A 25,099-nucleotide genomic window follows, 5' to 3' on the forward strand; every position below is an offset into this window, starting at 1 on the left:
TGTTGTCTCTGGCTCTTTTGATATCAGATCCAGAATGAATAATAACAAGGTTTGTGGTAGTTTGAAAGGGCTTGATCCACCTGAGGCCAGGAGTGTTTCGAATTCACATGACCGGAGAAGAAAAACACCAGCCCTGTAGTCACAGATGAAAAAGGAAGCTATCTATAATGATACTATTTTGTAATTGCCTACAAATAGGAGCCAGAGTTTTACCTGACTAGGTCATGAGATCAGGAAAATCCAGGCCCCAGAAAAAACACGTACAAATTTTGCCACACCACTTTTGAACACTTCTGTCATACACCTGACATGCATTTTAGTAATGATAAAATAAAGATATCACTGTGGGAGATGACTGGCCAGTTATCAAGGAAAATAGAAAAATAATAGGCTCTATTTCATCATCTACAAAATCCCAATTAAAACCCTGCACGTTTCACTTTACTTGTCATGCATAAATCGGTCAACGTCCTTTCCCATACTGACAGGCTACTTTCAGCACAGAACAGCTCCTGCAGCTCGCTCCACCCATATCATACCACTTCACAAAGAGGATTGGCAGCAATAGCAGCCACACGCGTGTCTACGATACTTCAGATGCCCTATGCGATATTGGAAGGGATGGGACTATGAAAGCAATTTGCTCGAGCCTCCAGTATTTCCTCTGTTTTCACTCTAATTCTCCTGCCTGCTCTAGGAGGATTGAAGTAGTCGGGTTGTGGTTTACCTCGCCCATGGCTCTGTGTAAAAGCGACTACCAGAGCTCACCGCTGCAATAACATAGCTGTTTATAACTAGCTGCTTGGAGTTGGGAAGGCTAAAAATGTCTGGGCAGTAAGAAAATTGGTTGACTGTGAAAACATCTGCCTGACACTCGGTTGCAAAGCGTGAACGGCGGTTGGTGGAAGCAAGTGAAGTCGAGCATCTCTGTATCATGGACAAGTAGCAAGTAGCCTAGAGGTTTTGGTAGAAGGCTATCTTTAAATGGCACCTTATGTTATAAAATAGGGAAGATACGAAGTAATTGCATAGTAGTTTAACATTAGCGTACACATTTAGTCGTTGCTCGAAAGGGGCTACTTTTGGTTTTCAACAGAGCAAACCGATTCTTCACTGTGTCGGTAAAAGAAGTCAAAGTATGTGTTTTTTCCTTATTCAAATGCTTTTGCAAATGGGATTTGTTTTCGGATCCAATTATGGGTATGTAGAATGGTCGGATAACGACAAAGACGCAGAAATACGAGGAAAGAACCCTTCTATTTTCAGCACTCAAAATATCAACAAGGAATCGCTGCACCATCCAACTTATAACCCAGGATCCGCCACGGAGCGCACGGTGGTGGCGCACAAAATCGAGGAGGACCTGCCTAGAGTGGTGACAGCTTTCCTGCACACTGGAGACTCTTCGGCTCTTGAACAAGTCAACTGTTCTCGGAGGTATGAGTTGAGTAGCCTCCGCGGTGGAACCAATGTGGCCTCTCATTATTCTCTCCATAGCGTGCTGGACACTATAGCGCACGCGACCAACTTCCTGAACATGATTTTACAAGCCAACAGGTCGCGAGAGTACAGCCTTCGGAGGGATATTCACTGGTACCACGCGCTGGTTCGGAGTATTCTTGAAGGGGACCCCAAAATTCACAAGGCAGTGGTTACATTCCATAATGATGCTCCAACACCGGGTCCTCACGTTTTCCTTCAAGCGACAAGAACTGACAGGGAAGTGGTCCTTCAGGACCTTTCCAACTCTGCTCACCACCGTCTCAAGAGCAGGAGCCCGGATTCTGAGTGGTTTAACGAGTTCAGGGACCGAAAGAAAATGCACAGTCAGAGAAGGGCGTCAGGCAGAGACGCCACAGCCACTCAAAATAGCTACATTCTGGACAAAAGTCAAATCAAGTGGTCTGCGCCTTACCTGGAATGCGAGCATGGGAATTTCGTACCACACTGGTTACTCACCTTGTCTGCCGGGTTCTATGGGTTGAAGACAAATTCCGCACCCGAGTTCAGGTGAGGCTAAGGCTGTCACTCGTGAATGTTTGTTTAAAAGTAACACATTCGGTTAAAATGTACCGCATCTATTGTTTATTGATTGAAGAAATGGTTGGTAGGCCTAAATATAGTTTTTCTGGCCCTGAGTAGACAGCATTGCTGAACTGACCGCGCACTTCCCGCGCTTTGAAGGGCCCTCATACATCCTTTCAACACAAACAGTAGGTTAAAGGTGCTTCCCCACAACAACGTTTTAAAGTTTAGCTAGAGCATCTTATTACGATAGTAACTTTCGACCTATCCTCTATTCTGATGCTTGTGAATAGTTTGCACAGAGCGAGCCATTTTTGAAAACAGCGTTTGGTCCTGCTGTGGTAGTCGAATCTTCAGTAGTTTATAATTGAGAAAGCCAAAACAAACATAACCCATAATATTCCCTCCACTTTACAAAGAATAGGTCCAGTGAATATGAAATAAAACTTACTCGGTGAATAACTATGAAAAAATGATTAGTCCCATCCAGTGATATGCACAGCAAGAGGGCAATACATTAAATTGAGGATAGGATAGACATTGTGGGACGTTTGAGTAGCCTATAGTTGTCTTCCTGCTTGTCTGATGCTTGTGCAATCCAGAAATCAGCCCTATAGTGGAAGGAACAGATGGCTTGATAGAATCTCAAAGACATTTAACATTATACTGTCTATGAACACTGCTGTCTGTCAAAAACAGCTCATGTTTTTTTTGTAATCACACTGGAAGACTACACTTCCTTTTTGTGTTTGCTGTAAAAACGTAAAACTGAAACAGTAGGCCTAATTAGTTTAACTTTGCTATCATAGCTTGCATGGTTCGAAAGACCTGGCTTTGTTGTATGTTTTTGTGCGATAGGTGTTTGAAAGTGTAGGTTAGTTAATTAGGAAACACAAAGTACTTCATATTTCAAGGCTCCAGTCCAAGTGTGTCCAAAAATAGATTTAGTCATGAATAAATTATAAAAGACATGCAGTACAATGGCAATCTGAAACCACTTTGAATTTCAAGTCCACTTTACTCCCACTTAAATTTCAGTGCTGCTGTGTCCACATAATAATTCCAGCATGGTAGTTTATCACTGTGTTTGATTTGTTTATGCAGGACTACAGATCTTAATTTGAACCATTTCTCACAGCAGGAAAATAATCTTTCAGCAACAGGAAATGTGAATTATTATGTGTGTTATAACTAATATACATTTTTGTAGGGGTGATATATTTTTAGTTAGTCTGATATTTCTAAGTGGAAATTACAAACTTTTTAGAAGTATTTTTAAACCGTGAATACACTACACGTTTGCATATCAAGTCGTGAAGGATAATTATCTGCTACAACAGATAGTACATCTGTATGTAAGTTAGTCAGTTTTGTGCATTTCTTTTGCATAAATGCAAGATGATCTCAAAGCGGTTGCCTGAGCCAATCCCAAACAATTACCAAGCCCATATCATTAAGCCAGGGGCTCTGGTATGGAGTGCTGCAGGTACAGCAAAAGTTTAGCCTAGTCCTAATCAAGCCCCACAAATGACTCTACTAAATTACAACACCAACTAAGCTGATCAGTGATTGGCAAAATTTCATCTACCTGGCCTCCCAGGGATTCCATGACCAGGGTTGCCCTCTAGTCCCTTGTTGAAATCTCTTCACAGATTAAAAAGGTTTTGATAGGTCTCTGCAATAGGGTAGGAACTGTCATGATGCTTGCTCACACCGATCCAGATAATTCAGATCTGGAAGGGGATAAACAAAGGCCTATGTGTTGAAAGGTATTATTTGGCATTGGACCATTGTTGATGTGTCTCCACTACAAATTTGATACATTAGCAGCCAGACAAAGACCCCTGCTGTTGCTGCTTAGCATAAAATCATAGCAATCAACTCGAGCTCAACCATAGAGGAGGCATTATCGACCTTGGAGCTGCTTTTAAGAATTTTCGGATTTCAAGTCCAATGTACTTGATTTTTTAAAGTTCGGTCCTCTCTTTTTATGGCCACGAACACAACGTGACAGCCATTTTATGAGGACATTGGTATTAAGCCATCGGCAAGATGACCTTTAATTAGCTGCGAAAGTTACTGCTTCTATTGGTTTTTAAAGAGCTGGTTACTGTTCAAAATTTCAGAATGTCCTGAGGGCACATTAAAACTCAATTGACATTCCCACAAATGGATGTGGCATAGTCGTCTAGTGATTACCAGCAGCAGCATGACTTTAAGAACAGGCCTGTGGATTTGGTTTTACAACTACAACCCCAACGTGTCGAGATCAAAGAGAATCCCACTGCACTGTCTCGTCTTTCTTCCTTTTTCGGAGAGTTTGTGGGCCAACTCTTTAGATGTACATCCAAAGCAATCTATTCACCCCAAGGATAAAAGAAACCAAGACGGATCATGTTTTTTTGTAAACCTAATCAAAATGTAAATGATGCCAGTGTGCTTTTTTGGAGGATATGCAGAATGAGAACATTGGCTTTGAGCTTGAGGTATTGGTCCATGTCCTCAGAGGCGTCCCCTCTCTTTCCTCCCAGCTGGATACAGGTTCATTTAGATCTCTTTGAAAAAAAATAAAAAATAGTAAGCCTATAACACATTGGTCGAAAGATGATTTAATATAATGGCTGTTTGGTAATGGTTTGTTTGGATTAGACTGTTAGGCTAATCAAATATGGTTAAGTACTACTTAATTCATTTTTTGGGGTATCTTTACTATTTATATTTTGACAACTTTGACTTTTACTCCACTACATTCCTATAGAAAATAATATACTTTCTACTCCATCCAATTTCCTTGACACCCCAAAATACTTATATTTTGAATGCTTAGCAGGACAGGAAAATTGTCCAGTTCACGTACTTATCAAGAGAAAATCCATGGTCATCCCTACTGCAACTGATCTGGCAGACTCATTAAACACAAATGTTATGTTTGTAAATTATGTCTGAGTATGGCCCTCCCTGGCTATCCGTACATTTAAAAAACAAGAAAATCATGCCGCCTGGTTTGCTAAAAATAAGGAATTTGAAATTAGTAACACTTTTACTTTTACATTGGATACTTAAGTAAATTTTAGAAATTACATTTACTTTTGATACTTTAAAAGTATTTGATTTTAAATATACTTTTTGACTTTTACTCAAGTAGTATTTACTGGGTGACTTTCACTTTTATCTGGTCATTTTCTATTATGGTACAGTATCTGTGATTTTACTCAAGTATGACAATTGGGTACTTTTTCCACCACTGGTTATGTATGGCTGTATGGTTTTGTTTCTAGTAGAGTGACTTAAAAATAAAATCCCTCCTGCTTGGTGGTTACCTCATGAGTCCTCACATTCTCACACATTTTTTCTCACCTTCCTTCTCTCCCTCACTCCCTCCCACATGCACACAGATTATTCCACTTATCAACACTTCCTCTATCACAGTTACATGTTCTTTCTTTCCCGTCTTATTCTTGCGCCAGGGGAAAGATGGCATGAGCCTCAGCATTTCTTCTTCATTGGTGTTTGTTCCAGTTCCCACCAGACAGATGGAGCTAATGGTTGTCAGACTCCTCTTGAGAATAACCCCTGAGGCCTGGGCATTATAAGATAGAGGGGCAGACAGACAGACTGAGTGAATTGGGAGATAATGTTTGATTTTGTAATAAAGAGTGGCAAGATTGCCAGACACAGAAATACAGAGATCAGGGAGATTAGTGGCAGACTGAGAAAAAAAAGTTAATAAAGAGAGAGAAAAGGAAAGCGAAAGAGACTAACAGACAGACTGAATAAAGAGAGCGACCCACCTAGGGCTCATTTGATAATCTTAAACTTCATGAAAGAGAACACCTGATGGCAGGCTGGGAGCTAGCCCCTCCCCGTCCATATAATCATATTTACTGTAGTCTAGAAGTCTAAACTAATCCTAGATCAGCACTCATACTCTCAGACTTTTTATGTATACAGGGCCTGAACAATAGCTAGCCTGATTGAACTATAGCTTACTCAATATGCATCCAGCAGTCCATCTATCCAGTTGTCCAAATGCAAACTGTGGTTTTATGAAGGTGATTTGGATGCACACCAATGCAGTAGCCTAATTAACCATGTGCCAGTAGATAGTGTGTGTGCAATATTGTCTCCCAGAGGTAAACAACATCATGCGCACCATCAGTCTATTGATTTACTGTAAGCCTAAAAAAAATTATGTTTTGGTTACAGTAAACATGATGCTCAGAGCTGGAGTCAACATAATTCAATTGGGCTAATTAAGCTTGGCTACTTCTCTCATTAGGGAACATTTAAATAAAGATGTTTATTTTACATAACATATAAACCAGATACACAGGATACATTGTTGTTGTTGTTGCAGTTGATGTTAAATTGGACAAAATACTCTGGCATTCAATGCTCATACCAGTTTTTGCCTTGAATAGTTTATTTCCCTCAATAGTTCACCTGTAGACATTGGACCAAAGTAGAGACCCTGTTATAGATGAGGTCAAAATGGATTGCAACATTTGCCTTTCTTTCGTTCTTTCTTTCATTTCTTTCTTTCTTTCTTACGCTAAAAGAGACGTCTGAGTGTAAGCTAACTGCTCTCTCTAACCTCTATCCTCTCCCCCTCTCTCTCTGTGTTTCTTTCTCTCCTCTTACAGGGGTGTGGTTCGAGTGGATGTCAACCTACAGGATGTGGACATTGACCAGTGCTCCAGCAGTGGCTGGTTTGCTGGAACTCACCGATGTAACGTGACCAGCATGGACGTGAGTCTACTTCCATTCATCCATTCAACTTTCCATCCATCCATCCATCCATCTATCTATCCATCCATCCATAGTTCATACATTTGTGGTGTGTGCTTCCTACACTTTACATGCAAACACAAACACCCCCTCTTGGTTAAAACATGGTTGTAATTGTTAATCCCTGTACTAAATCTAGTGGCACTTCCACAAATGTTTTACTAACAACGAAAAATCATACAGTACATACATCAAATCAAATCAAATGTATTTATATAGCTCTTCGTACATCAGCTGATATCTCAAAGTGCTGTACAGAAACCCAGCCTTTAAACCCAGCCTTTTAACCCCAAACAGCAAGCAATGTAGGTGTAGAAGCACGGTGGCTAGGAAAAACTCCCTAGAAAGGCCAAAACCTAGGAAGAAACCTAGAGAGGAACCAGACTATGTGGGGTGGCCAGTCCTCTTCTGGCTGTGCTGGGTGGAGATTATAACAGAACATGGCCAAGTTGTTCAAATGTTCATAAATGACCAGCATGGTCCAATAATAATAAGGCAGAACAGTTGAAACTGGAGCAGCAGCACGGCCAGGTGGACTGGGGACAGCAAGGAGTCATCATGTCAGGTAGTCCTGAGGCATGGTCCTAGGGCTCAGGTCCTCTGAGAGAGAGAAAGAAAGAGAGAAGTAGAGAGAGCACGCTTAAATTCACACAGGACACCGACTAGGACAGGAGAAGTACTCCAGATATAACACACTGACCCTAGCCCCCCGACACATAAACTACTGCAGCATAAATACTGGAGGCTGAGACAGGAGGGGTCAGGAGACACTGTGGCCCCACCTGAGGACACCCCCGGACAGGGCCAAACAGGAAGGATATAACCCCACCCACTTTGCCAAAGCACAGCCCCCACACCACTAGAGGGATATCTTCAACCACCAACTTACCATCCTGAGACAAGGCTGAGTATAGCCCACAAAGATCTCCGCAAGGGGGGGTGGGGGGGGGTGGGGGGGCGCCAACCCAGACAGGTTGATCACATCAGTGACTCAACCCACTCAGGTGACGCAATGCAAACAATGTACTGTATGTCACTCTGAATATAATTGGTAATGCATATACAAATTCTGGGTACTTGTCAAGATAACAAATACACATCCTATATCTCTACTGCTACTGGGGAAATCAATGAAGGCATGAGAACAAAAACAATCGTGCTCTCAGTATTGTTTCTCTAGGTGTGAAGTTTATGCTTGAAATGTTGCTTGTCTCCATGTAGACAGTAAATTCACTCTCGTCAGCAGCAGTGCATGTTTATTTTTGTGTAGGTTTATCTTTGTTGTTATGTAAAGAACAGCAAGATTAACAGAGCTCTGAAGCAATATTTGCATTGAATATGCAGGAAGGATACTGCATATAAGCCTTTGCTTGTGGGCGTGTATTGTTCACTGCTTAATACAGTGTAAAACACTCTGGAAGTGAAATGAGGAGGTTTTTACTAGTGTTTTCATTACGGGCACCGGAGAGACATCATGTTTTATCACACTCAGAGTGCAGGCTATATCGACACAACCATTCGTCTTCCAAGTTGTTGATGCTGTTTGGGTGAAGTAGAGGGCTGTGTGTGTGTGTGGTTTGGTTTGGTTTTACTATCCTTGTAGCGACCAGAAGTCTTCACAAGGATAGTAAAACAAGGAATATTTGGACGTGTGGACATTTCGACAGTCCCCACAAGAAAAATCACTTTTTTAGGCTTAGAGGTTAGGTTTAGGGTTAGGGTTACAATTAGGGCTAGGGTAAGAATTACAGTTACAGGGGAAAAATGGGGGCACACTGAGGGTACGCGTTGTGCATAACGCTCTGAGAAGTTCATAGATAATTTTGTTTTTCAACCACATTTATGCTGTTAACCTACTAAAAAAGCAAGTAGACATAACGCTATCACTTACCAGCTCCAAAACAAGATCCCTCCTAAAAAGACAGACCTTCCTAAACCCTCAATTACCTCCCCGTCAAAGACGGACAATGAGGCAGCGCCTGCCTGGTTCAAGATGGAGATGGATAAGACCATCATTCAAATAGAATATCTGCCCGACTCAACAAAATTGATTAAATCATGCATCAACTACACCAAAACCAACTGGCCACAAGTGAGCGGTTAACCCAGTTGGAAATCAGGCACTCCAACCATGAAATCGCAATTGTTGATGTAGGCAAAGATGTGGAGGAAACAGACAAGAAGCTAGTTGACTCCATCTTGAAGCTATAGAGGAAAAGGTTGATGTCCTCTAAGGTTGATGTTCAGGTTGGAGTTTTAATGACTCCAACCTAAGTTGATGTTATCTTCTGACTTCAACTGTGTGTGTGTATATATATATGTATGTCAATAAATGAAGAGATTAGGAGTAAGTCACTTTAGAGTATCGAGAATGATGCACCCAAGGTCTCCGGTGTGGCCATTCTGGTGAGGGATCTCATTTTCTATATATATGGATGATCTAGAGGAGATCTACATGGAGGAATGGGCCAAAATACCAGCAACAGTGTGTGAAAACCTTGTGAAGACTTACAGAAAACGTTTGACCTCAGTCATTGCCAACAAAGGGTATATAACAAAGTATTGAGATAAACTTTTGTTATTGACCAAATACTTAATTGCCACCATAATTTGCAAATAAATTCATTAAAAATCCTACAATGTGATTTTCTGGATTTTTTTTCTCTCATTTTGTCTGTCATAGTTGACGTGTATCTATGATGAAAATTACAGGCCTCTCTCATCTTTTTAAGTGGGAGAACTTGCACAATTTTTGGCTTACTAAATACTTTTTTGCCCCACTGTATATATATATACAGTTGAAGTTGAAGTCAGAAGATATACATATGTATTATTCAACAGAGGTGATGGCAATACACAATTAAAAGATGTATAATTTAATTTATCTTGGGGTCACCATGCATAGCAGGGATAGGTAAGTGGGAATGTGTTACCACTTAGCTGTAATAGCCTCGATAGGGTTGGGTTGTTTTACTCTCTCTGTTGGGGAGAGAGTAGACGGGGTTGGGAAGGGGAATTAATACTAGCTCACACAGGTTGGAGAGATGTATGCTTATATACCAGTTATTGTACCTTTTCATTTGTTTTACATTTTTCTCTGCACTCAATATATTTACATCTCTCATTATAATTTGCTTCAATCAAACCCCTAAACGTCTGCCCCTAACACTCATCATCTCATAATTTGGAATGTGAAGGGTATAAACAGACCTGTGAAATGTATCTTAAGCTACCTGAAGCAGCATAAGGTGGATATGGCCCTTCTACAGGAGACTCATTTAAAAGACGCTGAGCACAGCAAGCTTAGAATAGAATGGGTTGAACAGGTGTATTTTTCCTCTTTTACTTCTCACTCTAGCCATGCTAAGCCATAGTGCTTGTTGGCTTAAATTACAATCACAGATTAAGGACAAGTAGGTTTGTGATCATGCAAGGCTGTATTGATTCTGTGCCCTTGTGCATTGTGAATGTTTATGGGCCAAACTATGATGACCCTACATTTTTATCAAGATCTATTTCTCAAATTAAATTGCCCATCGTCACAGATTATCATTGGAGGAGACTTAATTTGGTTTTGAACTCAGCCAATTATAGATCCTCCTCTAAGGTGACTAACCTCACACAAGCAGCTAAGAATGTTGAAAAGGGAAATGAAAACATTTGGACTCGTAGATATATGTAGACTTCTCAATCAGTCAGCCAAGTAATACTAAATTTACTCTTCTGGCCATAACTGCTATTCAAGAATGGACATTTCCTATTACCGGTGGGTAAGGCCTCTTGATTCTCATTTGTGAATATCTAGCCAGAATCCCTATCGGACCATTCACCGCTGGAGGTTAGGGTCATATCTCCTCAATGACACTAACTTTGTAACATTTATAAATGCACAAATTTATATATTTGTAAGTATTAATACTAATTCTGCATCCCCTGCAATTGTATGGGGGACCCTAAAAGCATATGTAAGGGGACAGATAATCTCGTATAGAGCCAGTGAGTGGAAGATGTATACAGCCAAAGTAGAATTCTTGAAAAGAGAAATTAAAGACCTTGAGAACAAACACAGCGCAACATTTGAGGATGCAACTAAACAAAAACTGACCTCAAAACAGCTAGAATACAACACCTTAATGACGTGTAAAGCAGAACATGCGCTCACTAGACTTAAACAGAACTATTACGGACATGGAGATAAAGCAGGAAAGTTTACTTGCCTGGCAAATAACAAGGGAAGAAGCTAAGAGAGCCATAGGTTCAATTACATTGCCTAGTAATGTTGTAGTCTAGAGTACTGATTATATTAACTTGGCATTCAAGAGCTTTTATGAGAACCTATACATGTCAGAGTTAGAGAGAGTGATTACAGGCCTCTCTCATCTTTTTAAGTGGGAGAACTTGCACAATTGGTGGCTGACTATATACTTTTTTGCCCCACTGTATATTCATACTTTAAAACGCCCAGAAGAAATCTCCAGATCAAATTATTTTTCCGCATCCAAGGCAGCCATCAGGCTCCTGTATACCCTCCACACAATACATAATATTGAATAATCTAATATTATCTGACGATTCGTACAAAGCCTGTCTGATCTACATTAACCAGGCCTGGTAAGACCCCATCGAGTCTATGGGTTAACAAGATATTTGTTTAACAAGAATTTTAGTTGCACTGGGCAGGGAATACAGTAATGAGGGCTTGATCATATTACATGTGGGTCAATTAACTTGGGAAGGAAAGCCTTGTGAAATTAAATGGAAAATCCATCCAGCCCAGGTTGCTTCTCCCCTGCAATGCAAAAAATGGCCTCCTGAATTTCATCAGATATAATTACCTCTTCAAGGTTATCTCTGTCCTCATGAGGCAAGGCAAGGACTTTCATTTTTCTCTATGCAGAGACCCCTGCATCATTTCTGACGAAACCTCCTTTAGACATTTATTTATTTAACTAGGCAAGTCAGTTAAGAAGGCAAAAGGCCTCATGTGGGGACGGGGGCTGGGATTAAAAACAATATATATATATATACATAACTCACGCAAAGCAGCCACAACTGTCAGTAAATGTCCATGATTGAGTCTTTGAATGAAGAGATGGAGATAGAACGATCCAGTTTGAGTGTTTTTTGCAGCTCGTTCCAGTCGCTAGCTGCAGTGAACTGAAAAGAGGAGCGACCCAGGGATGTGTGTGCTTTGGGGACCTTTAACAGAATGTGAATGGCAGAACGGGGTTTGTATGTGGAGGATGAGGGCTGCAGTAGGTATCTCAGAATAGGGGGGAGTGAGGCCGAAGAGGGTTTTATAAATAAGCATCAACCAGTGGGTCTTGCGACGTGTATACAGAGATGAACAGTTTACAGATTAGAGTGCAGTGATGTGTAGAGAGTGCAGTGATTAAGGAGCATTGATGGCAATTCTGATGGCCGAATGGTAAAGTACATTTTATTTATTTTTATTATTATTATGTTTCTTCTTGGGCCTCTATAACTATATCTATTGTTTTTTCGTTTTTTTGTTTTTGTTGTTGTTGTTGTGTGATTTGGACTAATCCCCTCTACCACACGGAACCCCACTGCTGACAGAACGCAAGAGGTGGCTAACAACAGACCTCCATCCTATGCTAGCTTGCTACCGATGTCCTGGCTAGCTGTCTAAATCGCCGTGACCCCCAAACCAACCTCTCCACTCACTGGAACCGTTTGATCACTCGACTAAGGATGCCTCTCCTTAATGTCAATATGTCTTGTCCATTGCTGTTCTGGTTAGTGTTTATTGGCTTATTTCACTGTAGAGCCTCTAGTCCTGCTCACTATACCTTATCCAATTTATAGGGTTCCACCACCCACACATGCAATGACATATCCTGGTTTCCATGATGTTTCTAGAGACAATATCTCTCTCTTCATCACTCAATACCTAGGTTTACCTCCACTGTATTCACATCCTACCATACCTTTGTCTGTACATTATACCTTGATACTATTTTATCGCCTCCAGAAACCTCCTTTTACTCTCTGTTCCAGACGTTCTAGACGACCAATTCTTATTGCTTTTAGCCGTACCCTTATTCTTCTCCTCCTATGTTCCTCTGGCGATGTAGAGGTGAATCCAGGCCCTGCAGTGCCTAGCTCCACTCCTATTCCCCAGGCGCTCTCTTTTGATGACTTCTGTAACCGTAATAGCCTTGGTTTCATGCATGTTAACATTAGAAGCCTCCTCCCTAAGTTTGTTCTATTCACTGCTTTACCACACTCTGCCAACCCGGATGTTCTAGCTGTGTCTGAATCCTGGCTTAGGAAGACCACCAAAAATTCTGACATTTTAATTCCAAATTACAACATTTTCAGACAAGATAGAACTGCCAAAGGGGGCGGTGTTGCAATCTACTGCAAAGATAGCCTGCAGAGTTCTGTCCTACTATCCAGGTCTGTACCCAAACAATTTGAACTTCTACTTTTAAAAATCCACCTCTCTAAAAACAAGTCTCTCACCGTTGCCGCCTGCTATAGACCACCCTCTGCCCCCAGCGGTGCTCTGGACACCATATGTGAACTGATTGCCCCCATCTATCTTCAGAGCTCGTGCTGCTAGGCGACCTAAACTGGAACATGCTTTTAACACCCCAGCCATCCTACAATCTAAACTTGATGCCCTCAATCTCACTCAAATTATCAATGAACCTACCAGGTACCCCCAAAGCCTTAAACACGGGCACCCTCATAGATATCATCCTAACCAACTTCCCTCTAAATACACCTCTGCTGTCTTCAACCAAGATCTCAGCGATCACTGACTCATTGCCTGCATCCGTAATGGGTCAGCGGTCAAACGACCTCCACTCATCACTGTAAAACGCTCCCTGAAACACTTCAGCGAGCAGGCCTTTCTAATCGACCTGGCCGGGGTATCCTGGAAGGATATTGATCTCATCCCGTCAGTAGAGGATGCCTGGATATTTTTTTAAATGCCTTCCTAACCATCTTAAATAAACATGCCCCATTCAAGAAATTTAGAACCAGGAACAGATATAGCCCTTGGTTCTCCCCAGACCTGACTGCCCTTAACCAACACAAAAACATCCTATGGCGTTCCATTAGCATCGAACAGCCACCGTGATATGCAGCTGTTCAGGGAAGCTAGAAACCGTTATACACAGGCAGTTAGAAAAGCCAAGGCTAGCTTTTTCAAGCAGAAATTTGCTTCCTGCAACACTAACTCAAAAAAGTTCTGGGACACTGTAAAGTCCATGGAGAATAAGAACACCTCCTCCCAGCTGCCCACTGCACTGAAGATAGGAAACACTGTCACCACTGATAAATCCACCATAATTGAGAATTTCAATAAGCAGTTTTCACGGCTGGCCATGCTTTCCACCTGGCTACTCCTACCCCGGTCAATAGCACTGCACCCCCAACAGCAACTCGCCCAATCCTTCCCCATTTCTCCTTCTCCCAAATCCATTCAGCTGATGTTCTGAAAAATCTGGACCCCTACAAATCAGCCGGGCTAGACAATCTGGACCCTTTCTTTCTAAAATGATCTGCCGAAATTGTTGCCACCCCTATTACTAGCCTGTTCAACCTCTCTTTCGTGTCGTCTGAGATTCCCAAAGATTGGAAAGCAGCTGCGGTCATCCCCCTCTTCAAAGGGGAGGACACTCTTGGCCCAAACTGCTACAGACCTATATCTATCCTACCATGCCTTTCTAAGGTCTTCGAAAGCCAAGTCAACAAACAGATTACCGACCATTTCGAATCTCACCATACCTTCTCTGCTATGCAATCTGGTTTCAGAGCTGGTCATGGGTGCACCTCAGCCACGCTCAAGGTCCTAAACGATATCTTAACCGCCATCGATAAGAAACATTACTGTGCAGCCGCATTCATTGATCTGGCCAAGGCTTTCGACTCTGTCATCCACCACATCCTCATCGGCAGACTCGACAGCCTTGGTTTCTCAAATGATTGCCTCGCCTGGTTCACCAACTACTTCTCTGATAGAGTTCAGTGTGTCAAATCGGAGGGTCTGCTGTCCGGACCTCTGGCAGTCTCTATGGGGGTGCCACAGGGTTCAATTCTTGGACCGACTCTCTTCTCTGTATACATCAATGAGGTCGCTCTTGCTGCTGGTGAGTCCCTGATCCACCTCTACGCAGACGACACCATTCTGTATACTTCCGGCCCTTCTTTGGACACTGTGTTAACAACCCTCCAGGCAAGCTTCAATGCCATACAACTCTCCTTCCGTGGCCTCCAATTGCTCTTAAATACAAGTAAAACTAAATGCATGCTCTTCAACCGATCGCTACCTGCACCTACCCGCCTGTCCAACATCACTACTCTGGACGGCTCTGACTTAGAATACGTGGACAACTACAAATACTTAGGTGTCTGGTTAGACTGTAAACTCTCCTTCCAGACCCATATCAAACATCTCCAATCCAAAGTTAAATCTAGAATTGGCTTCCTATTTCGCAACAAAGCATCCTTCACTCATGCTGCCAAACATACCCTTGTAAAACTGACCATCCTACCAATCCTCGACTTTGGCGATGTCATTTACAAAATAGCCTCCAATATCCTACTCAACAAATTGGATGCAGTCTATCACAGTGCAATCCGTTTTGTCACCAAAGCCCCATATACTACCCACCATTGCGACCTGTACGCTCTCGTTGGCTGGCCCTCGCTTCATACTTGTCGCCAAACCCACTGGCTCCATGTCATCTACAAGACCCTGCTAGGTAAAGTCCCCCTTATCTCAGCTCGCTGGTCACCATAGCATCTCCCACCTGTAGCACACGCTCCAGCAGATATATCTCTCTAGTCACCCCCAAAACCAATTATTTCTTTGGCCGCCTCTCCTTCCAGTTCTCTGCTGCCAATGACTGGAACGAACTACAAAAATCTCTGAAACTGGAAACACTTATCTCCCTCACTAGCTTTAAGCACCAACTGTCAGAGCATCTTACAGATTACTGCACCTGTACATAGCCCACCTATAATTTAGCCCAAACAACTACCTCTTTCCCAACTGTATTTAATTTATTTATTTATTTTGCTCCATGTCACCCCATTATTTTTATTTCTACTTTGCACATTCTTCCATTGCAAAACTACAATTCCAGTGTTTTACTTGCTATATTGTATTTACTTTGCCACCATGGCCTTTTTTGCCTTTACCTCCCTTCTCACCTAATTTGCTCACATTGTATATAGACTTGTTTATATTGTATTATTGACTGTATGTTTGTTTTACTCCATGTGTAACTCTATGTCGTTGTATCTGTCGAACTGCTTTGCTTTATCTTGGCCAGGTCGCAATTGTAAATGAGAACTTGTTCTCAACTTGCCTACCTGGTTAAATAAAGGTGAAATAAATAAAAAAAATTAGCCGCTCGACAGCACCCTTACCCGCCGATCTATAAATTACCTCTCTGTAATCTAGCATGGGTAGGATGGTCATCTGAATCAGGGTTAGTTTGGCAGCTGTGGTGAAAGAGGAGCGATTAAGTCATCTCGCCACACCCCAAGTACTTGTATGGGGTGACTGCATCAAGCTCTAAAGCCTCAGAGGTAGTAATCACACCAGTGGGGAGAGGGACATTCTTCTTACCAAACCACATCACCTTTGTTTTGGAGGTGTTCAGAACAAGGTTAAGGGTAGAGAGAGCTTGTTGGACACTAAGAAAGCTTTGTTGTAGAGTGTTTAACACAAATTCCAGGGATGGGCCAGTTGAGTATAAGACTGTATCATCTGCATATACATGGATGAGAGAGCCTCCAACTGCTAGAACTATGTTGTTGATGTAAATTGAAAGAAATGTGGGGCCTAACATTGAGCCTTGGGGTACTCCCTTGGTTCCAGGCAGTGGCTGAGACAGCAGATGTTCTGACTTTATACACTGCACTCTTTTCTGAGAGGTAGTTAGCAAACCAGGCCAAAGACCCATCAGAGAAACCAATACTCCTTAGCCGTTCCACAAGAATGGAATGGTCTACCGTATCAAAAGCTTTGGCTAAGTCAACAATTGCAGCCAGATCACAGTCAACCAGGGGCTGAACCTACAATTCTCATTTTCTTTATGGGCACGTATTTGTAAACGATACCACTGAAAATATTAAAAAAGAAGGTCAAAGCATCTTCGACAGAGGGGATCAAGCTGATTCTATACCCATTTACAGAAGCCAGATCAAGAAGGAAGGGTTGCTCATGAACGTTTTTAGCAAACGTCTATGACAAGTCAGGATAAGTCGTTTCACTGAGCAGCCATTGCGAACACAGGCTGTAAAATAGTGATCACTAAGGTCACTACAGAAAACATCAGACTGATACCTATCAGGATTATTTGTAAGGATAACATCGAGGAGAGTTACCTTTTCTGGGTGTTTAGAGTCATACATTGTGGGATTGGTAATAATCTGATAAATATTTAGGGAGTCCCATTGTTTTAGGACCTGGTCAGGTGGTTTAAGCATGTCCCAGTTTATGTCACCTAGCAGGACAAATTCAGACTTAGTGTAAAGGGGCCAGGAGAGAGCTTATGGCATTTAGGGTAAAGGCCGGAGCTAATGGTGGCCGATAACAGCCAGCAACAGTCAACAAAGAGTTATTTGAAAGTTTAATGCGTTAAACCGACAAATCAAATTGTTAGGGGACAGACTTAGTGGAGACAAACGAGCACTGAAGGTGTTCCTTGGTAAAGATTGCCACTTCACCACCTTTGGAAGATCTGTCTAGCCGAAAAAAAGGTTATAACCAGAAAGGTTAACATCAGTGTTCAAAACACTCTTTCTTAACCACATCTCAGTAATGACCAACACATCTGGATTGGAGCAGTAAATCCACACTTTCAATGGATCAATTTTAGGTAATAAGCTTCTAGTGTTACCGTGCAGAAAACCCAGGCTTTTACAAGGGCTAGCAACAGTAGATGGGCCAGGGTGTACATGCACATTTCCAGATAAAATCAACAGTAATACAAGCAGGGCACAGCAGAGGACAGGGAAGCTCTGCAATGTTTATTTATAACATTTGAATGTGCATTAGATGGCAACAACATCATATTGTACAACAATTTCATCAGGTAACATGAATACAAAGCTGGTGAGAAGTGGTTAGAATAGGATGGAAGGCCAAGAGTCTGTAACCAAATGAGAGTCAGAGTCCCGTGTGTGGGAAAAAACAGACTGTCCCACAGTTGGGTAAACAAGCAAGTTCATAGTCAACAAAGCATGCAGGAGTCATGAGGCAAATAGCATAAAGCACAAGCACTCGCCTCAACAGTGCATGTGTGCTGGAGGTGAGGGAAAGCTCGGGAGAGAGGGGGAGTGTGTCGGGGGTACATATACCTGACAGGGGAGACAGGCCAGGGCAGACAGTGAACAGATTGCCAGGTTGAATCCAAGCAGCAGTGCAGCAGGCAACGGGAGTAGGAGAAGCTTTTTCAGGAGGCAGATTCCTTGTAGAAAACCCCAGCAAGCTAGCTAATGTAGCTAGCACGTCTCTATCTGTCTTTTCCACTTGGAAAAGGAGGTCGTTAGCTAGCTATAATCAGAATCGGCGAATGGTCCTTTACGACATCCAAACAAAGTTGTCCACTGGCTGTTGTATTTTGGGGATTCTGAGGACGATATCTTCTCTGCACAGATGAAGGGAGCTTCAAAGGCCTCTGCATTTGGGTGGGGAGGGGCTGTGAAACTCTCCTTCCATTGTTAGGCTCAAGAGTTTTTACACCTCTCACTTCACACGTCAGTGCTAATTTCAGTCAGTTCTTTCCTAGCAGCTTGGTAGCCTTATATATAGTATTAAGCTTATATATGTTTTTATCTAATTAATAATTGGAATGATGGTTTTGATGTTGAGGTTAGTATCCTGTATAAGTCCATGGAAAAAAACGTATAGTTTATCTACATTTATCTAATTCTATATTTTTGCAGAAGAACTCAGGAGCTCATGCTCTCTGAAAACCTTGTGAAGACTTACAGAAAACGTTTGACCTCTGTCATTGCCAACAAAGGGTATATAATAAAGTATTTAGATAAACTTTTGTTATTGACCAAATACTTATTTTCCACCATAATTTGCAAATACATTCATTAAAAATCCTACAATATGATTTTCTGGATTTTTTTTCTTCTCATTTTGCCTGTCATAGTTGAAGTGTACCTATGATGAAAAGTACAGGCCTCTCTCATCTTTTTAAGTGGGAGAACTTGCACAATTGGTGACTGACTAAATACTTTTTTGCCCCACTGTAGGTCCGAAATATGTATCAGACTACAATATAACCGTCCTGTTGCCCAGATTCTGACTAACAACAATATTTCCTCTCAGTTTAAGCTTTTTCGTGGGATCAGGCAGAAATGCCCCCTTTCACCACTCCTTTTTGCCCTGGCTATTGAACCCTTAACGGAAGCTATTAGGTAGCTATCCATGGTATTTGGGTAGGTGAACGGGAACACACTATTTCTCTCTACGCGGGCAACATCTACTTATCCAAACCAGAGCAATCATTCCAAGCACTAGTAGAAACGTTTAATTAATTCAGTTCCTTTTCAGGCTACAAGATCAATCTGACGAAAAGCATAACCCATTTCCTGGAGGTCTCAGATAATTACTTATTTAGGGCAACAAATTCCCACAGAAATGACTAACACCTGTAAAGTAAATGATGTGCCGTTACTTAAAAAGGCTGGGGAAGAACTAGATAGGTGGCATGATGTCACAAATGTTACTAATTGGACGTGTTAATTGTATAAAAAAAAAATATTTTGCCAAAAGGTGAATATCTGTTCCAAACTCTACCCAAACTTGAAATACTTTTTCTGACAAATTACAGTTTTTCTTAATTGTTAGCACACGTTTGCTGAAACAACATCTCAGGTACTCAAAACTCTAAACAAACAGTTAGCCAATTTCCCCAAAGCCCACAGACATCTTGCAAAATGAAACACAGCAGTTAAAATCATATACTCCCTGCTAAAAAGGAAAATCTGCATACAAGTGAGACACACACACATCAAATTAATCTATCTAAGTGAGAACTAAGATCACACTGTGACGTATTCAAAACACTACTATTAGAACCTATTTCAGTGTAAAGACTAATATTTTGTTGTTATACTGTGTATTGTTTGTGTGTACTCAAACAAGAAAGGAACACAAATGCAAAAATGTAAGTTTTATATTTCAACATGACTCAATTCATGTCAAACAGCATACTGTAAGCACACATACAGTAAAAATGCAAACATACAGTAAATATATTTAGCATATGCTTTGGAACTAAATTAGGCCTATTTGTAACTACTTTACTGTATGTTAGATCAATTGAAAGGAATAGATGAAGAAACTGTCAAAACACAGTAAAAATCTAAATCATAAGGCAAGACACAAATACTCCTTGGCCAGACAGCAGGAGAAATATCTTCTGGCATGACGCATCCACCCTTGACAGGACTCTGTTGAAATGTCACCACAGAAGGGCATTACTTTCATGGGGTTTGCGATCATACACCTTCCACCGCCATGCTGAAAACAACTTTTCAAAGGGTTTGAGAAATGGAGAATTGTAAACCTGGGATGGTGATGGAACCAGTTGCGGACCTGAGCAGCCCGATAGAAACTCACCAAATTAGAACATACAGTACATTTGCTGCTCAGGATCACCTGGACCTCTCTGCACTGACTTTAAAAAAACTGTCATGTAAGGTGTTCAGGACATTAAAGAGATGGGCAGTGTTGTATGGTCCAAGGGTAGCATGGAGGTGGAGGATCCTATTTTGGCTCATAGCTGTGCATATGGTGACATTTCCCCTGCACTGGACAGGTACCTCAATGATGGTGCATTGACGAATGATGTTCCTTCCCCTCCTCCTCATCTTCGCTAAATTGAATCCAGCCTCATCTATGAATATGAGGTACCTGACCAACGCAGAGGGAACTCCATGATTATCTGAAATTACAGTAAATACTGTAATTGCTGTATAGTAAAGTTCACTGGCAACATCAATGAGTCTGTAATGTTTAAAGAGTGTAATATTACTTACTTGCACATATTCGTACCATTTGTGCTTTCAACTACCATTTTCCCAATGGTGGCCTCCTGTTCATCTGTAAATAGACATGTTCTAACACCACGTGGTGGTCATCTTTCAGTTGTACAAAAACAAAATAGCATACAGTACAGTAAACACTATGGTAATATAGTATACAAGATAAACATGTTAGAAAGTAATATAACTCCCAATTTCGTACAGTAATGCATGAAACATTTACTTTGTTGCCCCTTACAGTATGTATTAGAATATACAGTCTTTACTGTGCTTTATGTTGTACTACTGTTAAGTAGTAAAAGTAGTAGATAGATCCAATGAATGCAGAACATACCTATTCTCATTTTGGAATGGATGCTACGGTGAAGCGGCTCAGATTGGCCTGCACTCTCTGCCCACCCTCTCTCAAGGTCAAACCATGGTTGGCCACATGGTCCACCACAGCTGCCCGAATTTCATCAGAGTACTCTCCTTGTACATGGTCTTCCTCCACCTCTACCTCTCAGCCAAGTTTGCTTCCATTGTTCTCCAAACACAGGAGTACTCACCTGTGGCATTTTTATCCATACCAAAGGTCTGATTGCAAAATGAACATTTATGCAATTAGTGTTTGTACATGTGAAAGTGATTAATTGGTCATTTAGCTTAGCTTGTTGAACAGTGTTGCTTTTCATTTGCACACAATAGATGTGTGGTTGTGCCAAAGGTAGAGAATTGTGTGTTGTGTTTTGCCAAATGTTTCTTATAGAATTGCAATCTGAGTGTAAAGCAAAACGTGTGCCAGTATTATTGCAGATTTGGTGTATGGTTCTGCTAAATGAGTTACAGGTTTGGGTCATTGTGCCTCATGGACCAGTTTTAGTGTGTAAACAATTGGGAAAAACTGTAACACTCTGATTTTTAAATTCTTATGGAAAAAAGAAACCCCCCCGAGGTTTCAATTTTAAACTAAATACTTTGTGCAGACCATATTAAACACCAGTTCTGATCCACTGGCTTGGAGGCAAATAGAAGAAAACTCTCTTCATTCCATGTCACCAGGCAACCGTGCCTTATCACCACCCAAAGCATTTAGTAGCTCCATAAATAATCCCTTTATAAAACATTACCTTATTGACAGAAGTTCGCAAGCTGACTGGAGGAAATAAATCAGTATATAAGCGAACTCCATTTCATGGAAATCCTATTTGACCAAAAGCCTTAAGAGATGGTATCACTCTTTTCTGGTTCAAGAAAGGTATAAGGTCAATTGGTCAATTATGTGAGGTTGGGGTGATGCTCTCTTTTCAAATATTGGCCTCAGGGTTCCAACTTCCCCAATCTCACTTTTCAAGTATTTACAGGTCAGACACTACATAGCTTTTCAACAGGGAAGAAGATCACAACCTTTGGCCTCAACTGCAGCTGACAAGCTGTGGCAGGATAGAATGGGGTGAAAGGCTTTATAGCATGCATATACTCTGGTCTACAGACCTTGATAGAAAATGAAGCCCTGAATGTAAGTTCTAAATGGCAAGACGACCTTGGCCTTATTATTGAGGAAGAGACGTGGGAGACACTTTTCTTAGATACCCAACAGTTGTCTTTTAGCACTAGGCATAGAATGGTGCTGTTTAATTTGTTGCATAGGGTATACTTCACCCCAGAGCGGCTTCATAAGATTTACGCAAAATACTGAATATACTGTTCTGTGTTAGACAGGTGGGAACTCTCGTAAATATGTTTTTGGCATGTCCAAAACATGATGTATATTGGGAGGTCATATCTCACGTGACCTCTTTTGAATATTTCAATAATTCCTTCCCTGGTACTTTTAGGAGATGAGTCTCTATTGCCAACTAGAAGTCAATATCAAGCTAAATTAGTTAAATTAGCAATTATAGCTGCTAATAAATGTATTGCTCTGAATTAGAACACTAATTCCCATGTGAAAGGATAACATACAATACACTGAAGAAACGTTATGTATTTATGGTGGTTTGGGGAGACTTCATAGACTTACTAGATTATGTAATTAGGGTTGACTTTGGATGTGGGGCTTTAAAACGGATCCTTTTTTATTGAATAATATATATATTTTTAATATATCTTTAAGTTAGCTAGGTTGATTTGTGTTAAGTAATAAATGATGTATCTAAAACCTTATTCATGTGTAAATACGATCTGATGACTGTGTTTATATAAATCTAATTTGTTTGTTTATGCATTTTTTCTCACTGCAATTTTTGTATGTAGGACTTTCTGTCGAGCTAGTACTGGGGGAATAGGGAAGGGAGGGAGACCTACGTGCAGTTAGGATACTAGGGACTCGGGGAGGGGGATAGAAGAACTGGTTGTTCTTGTTGTATGTATATGGATGTTTATATTGGAACATTTTCAATAAACAGAATGTAAAGAAATAAGACAAATATATAAGAATTAGGGTTACAAGTTAGGGTTAGGATTAATTTTAGGGGTTAGGGTGTTCTGGGGTTAGTGTTAGAGTTAAGGTTAGGTTAAGCGTTTAGGGAAAATAGGATTTTGAATCGGAATTAATTGTTTGGTCCCCAACAAGGGTGTGTGTGTGTGTGTGTGTGTGTGTGTGTGTGTGTGTGTGTGTGTGTGTGTGTGTGTGTGTGTGTGTGTGTGTGTGTGTGTGTGTGTGTGTGTGTGTGTGTGTGTGTGTGTGTGTGTGTGTGTGTGTGATGTGTTGCAGCTCAATTCAATAGTGGGGTCGGGCTTGTTGTTCAGGCTTGCGTGGCATTGCCCTGGCTATATAATGTATTATAAATGCAGTGTAATGGATTGCAGCAAGAACACTGAATTATTGACCATGCTCTTTGTCTGTGTGCTCCCCCTCCTAGGCTTCTCCCCTCTTGTGGGAGTTCCACTGAAGGAACATTCCAAGATTCCATGTATACCACCAACCTGTCAGGATGTGTTCTATTGTTCCATTTTTAACCTTCTAGAGTCTAACGGGGGAAGGGGTGTCTGTCTCATATCTAAGAGGTATAAGAAAGATCAGGAATTGTTGTTGTTTTATACACCTATTTTTACACCTATTTATTTTAGGCACTAAACTATAGTACTTCCATGTATACTTCCATGTATTTTTTAAACTTGTACCGGGGTACCTTCAGACGAGGCTTGTGAGGCTTGTGTTCATCCTAGACAACAACCAAAACAACCTTTCCGTAGAGGGGTCATATTAGTGTGTAGCACAAACTGTTTGGACGCTACAGACAGAAGTTGGCAGATCTGGGAAGATCAGAAGTTGGGGCCATAGAGGCTAAACCTTTCGGACGCTACAGACGTTTTTGTGAGAAGACAGATTTTCAGAATGTCTCATGGTATGAACAACACTGCTGTATCTCTGTCACCTTTCACTGCCGATGCGGAGGTGTGACATTGTTGGATGCAATGCATGCGTGCTCAGCCCCTCCTGTACTCCCTCTTCACACATGACTGCGTGGCCAAGCACGGCTCCAACTCAGTCATCAAGTTTGCAGACGACACAACAGTAGTAGGCTTGATTACTAATAATGATGAGACAGCCTCCAGGGAGGAGGTGAGGGCTGTGGGAGTGTGGTACCTGGAAAGCAACCTCTCACTCAACGTCAACAAAACAAAAGAGATGATCGTGGACTTCAGGAAACAGCAGAGGGTGCACCCCCTATCTACATTGAAGGGACCGCAGTGGAGAAGGTGGAAAGCTTCAAGTTCCTTGGCTTACACATCACTGACAAGCTGAAATGGACCACCCACACAGACAGTGTGGTGAAGAAGGCGCAATAGATCCTCTTAAACCTCAGTCGACTGAGGAAATTTGTCTTGTCACCTAAACCGCTTACAAACTTTTACAGATGCTCAATTGAGTATCACCACCTGGTACCGCAATTGGGTGGTGCAGTCTGCCAAACTCATTACCGGGAGCAAACTACCCACCTTCCAGGACACCTACAGCACCCAATGTTAATGGAAGGCCAAAAAGATCAACAAGGACATCAACCACCCGAGCCACTGCCTGTTCACCCTTCTATCATCCTTAAGGCGAGGTCAGTACAGGTGCATCAAAGCTGGGACCGAGACTGCAAAACAGCTTCTATCTCTAGTAGAGGTCGACCGATTAATCGTAATGGCCGATTAATTCAATCGGAAATTGTTATTTTTGGATACCGATTTTTTAAAAGTTTTTTTTACAACTTTATTTAATCGTTATTTAACTAGGCAAGTCAGTTAAGAACACATTCTT

At 41.4% G+C, this 25,099-nt stretch overlaps 1 protein-coding gene across 1 annotated transcript in view; it reads left to right on the forward strand.

Moving 5' to 3' along the window:
- Positions 1 to 561: 561 nt before the first annotated feature.
- LOC118402296 (probable G-protein coupled receptor 158) overlaps positions 562 to 25,099 on the forward strand; it is a 96,651-nt gene continuing 72,113 nt past the window's right edge. Inside the window, exons 1-2 of the mRNA XM_035800387.2 lie at positions 562 to 2,010; positions 6,669 to 6,774. Of these exons, the coding sequence (XP_035656280.2) occupies positions 1,139 to 2,010; positions 6,669 to 6,774 (978 nt within the window). The 5' untranslated portion in view covers positions 562 to 1,138. The remainder of the gene's footprint in view (positions 2,011 to 6,668; positions 6,775 to 25,099) is intronic.

Source organism: Oncorhynchus keta, chromosome 23 (assembly GCF_023373465.1).
Source record: "Oncorhynchus keta strain PuntledgeMale-10-30-2019 chromosome 23, Oket_V2, whole genome shotgun sequence".
Taxonomy (NCBI): Eukaryota; Metazoa; Chordata; class Actinopteri; order Salmoniformes; family Salmonidae; genus Oncorhynchus; species Oncorhynchus keta.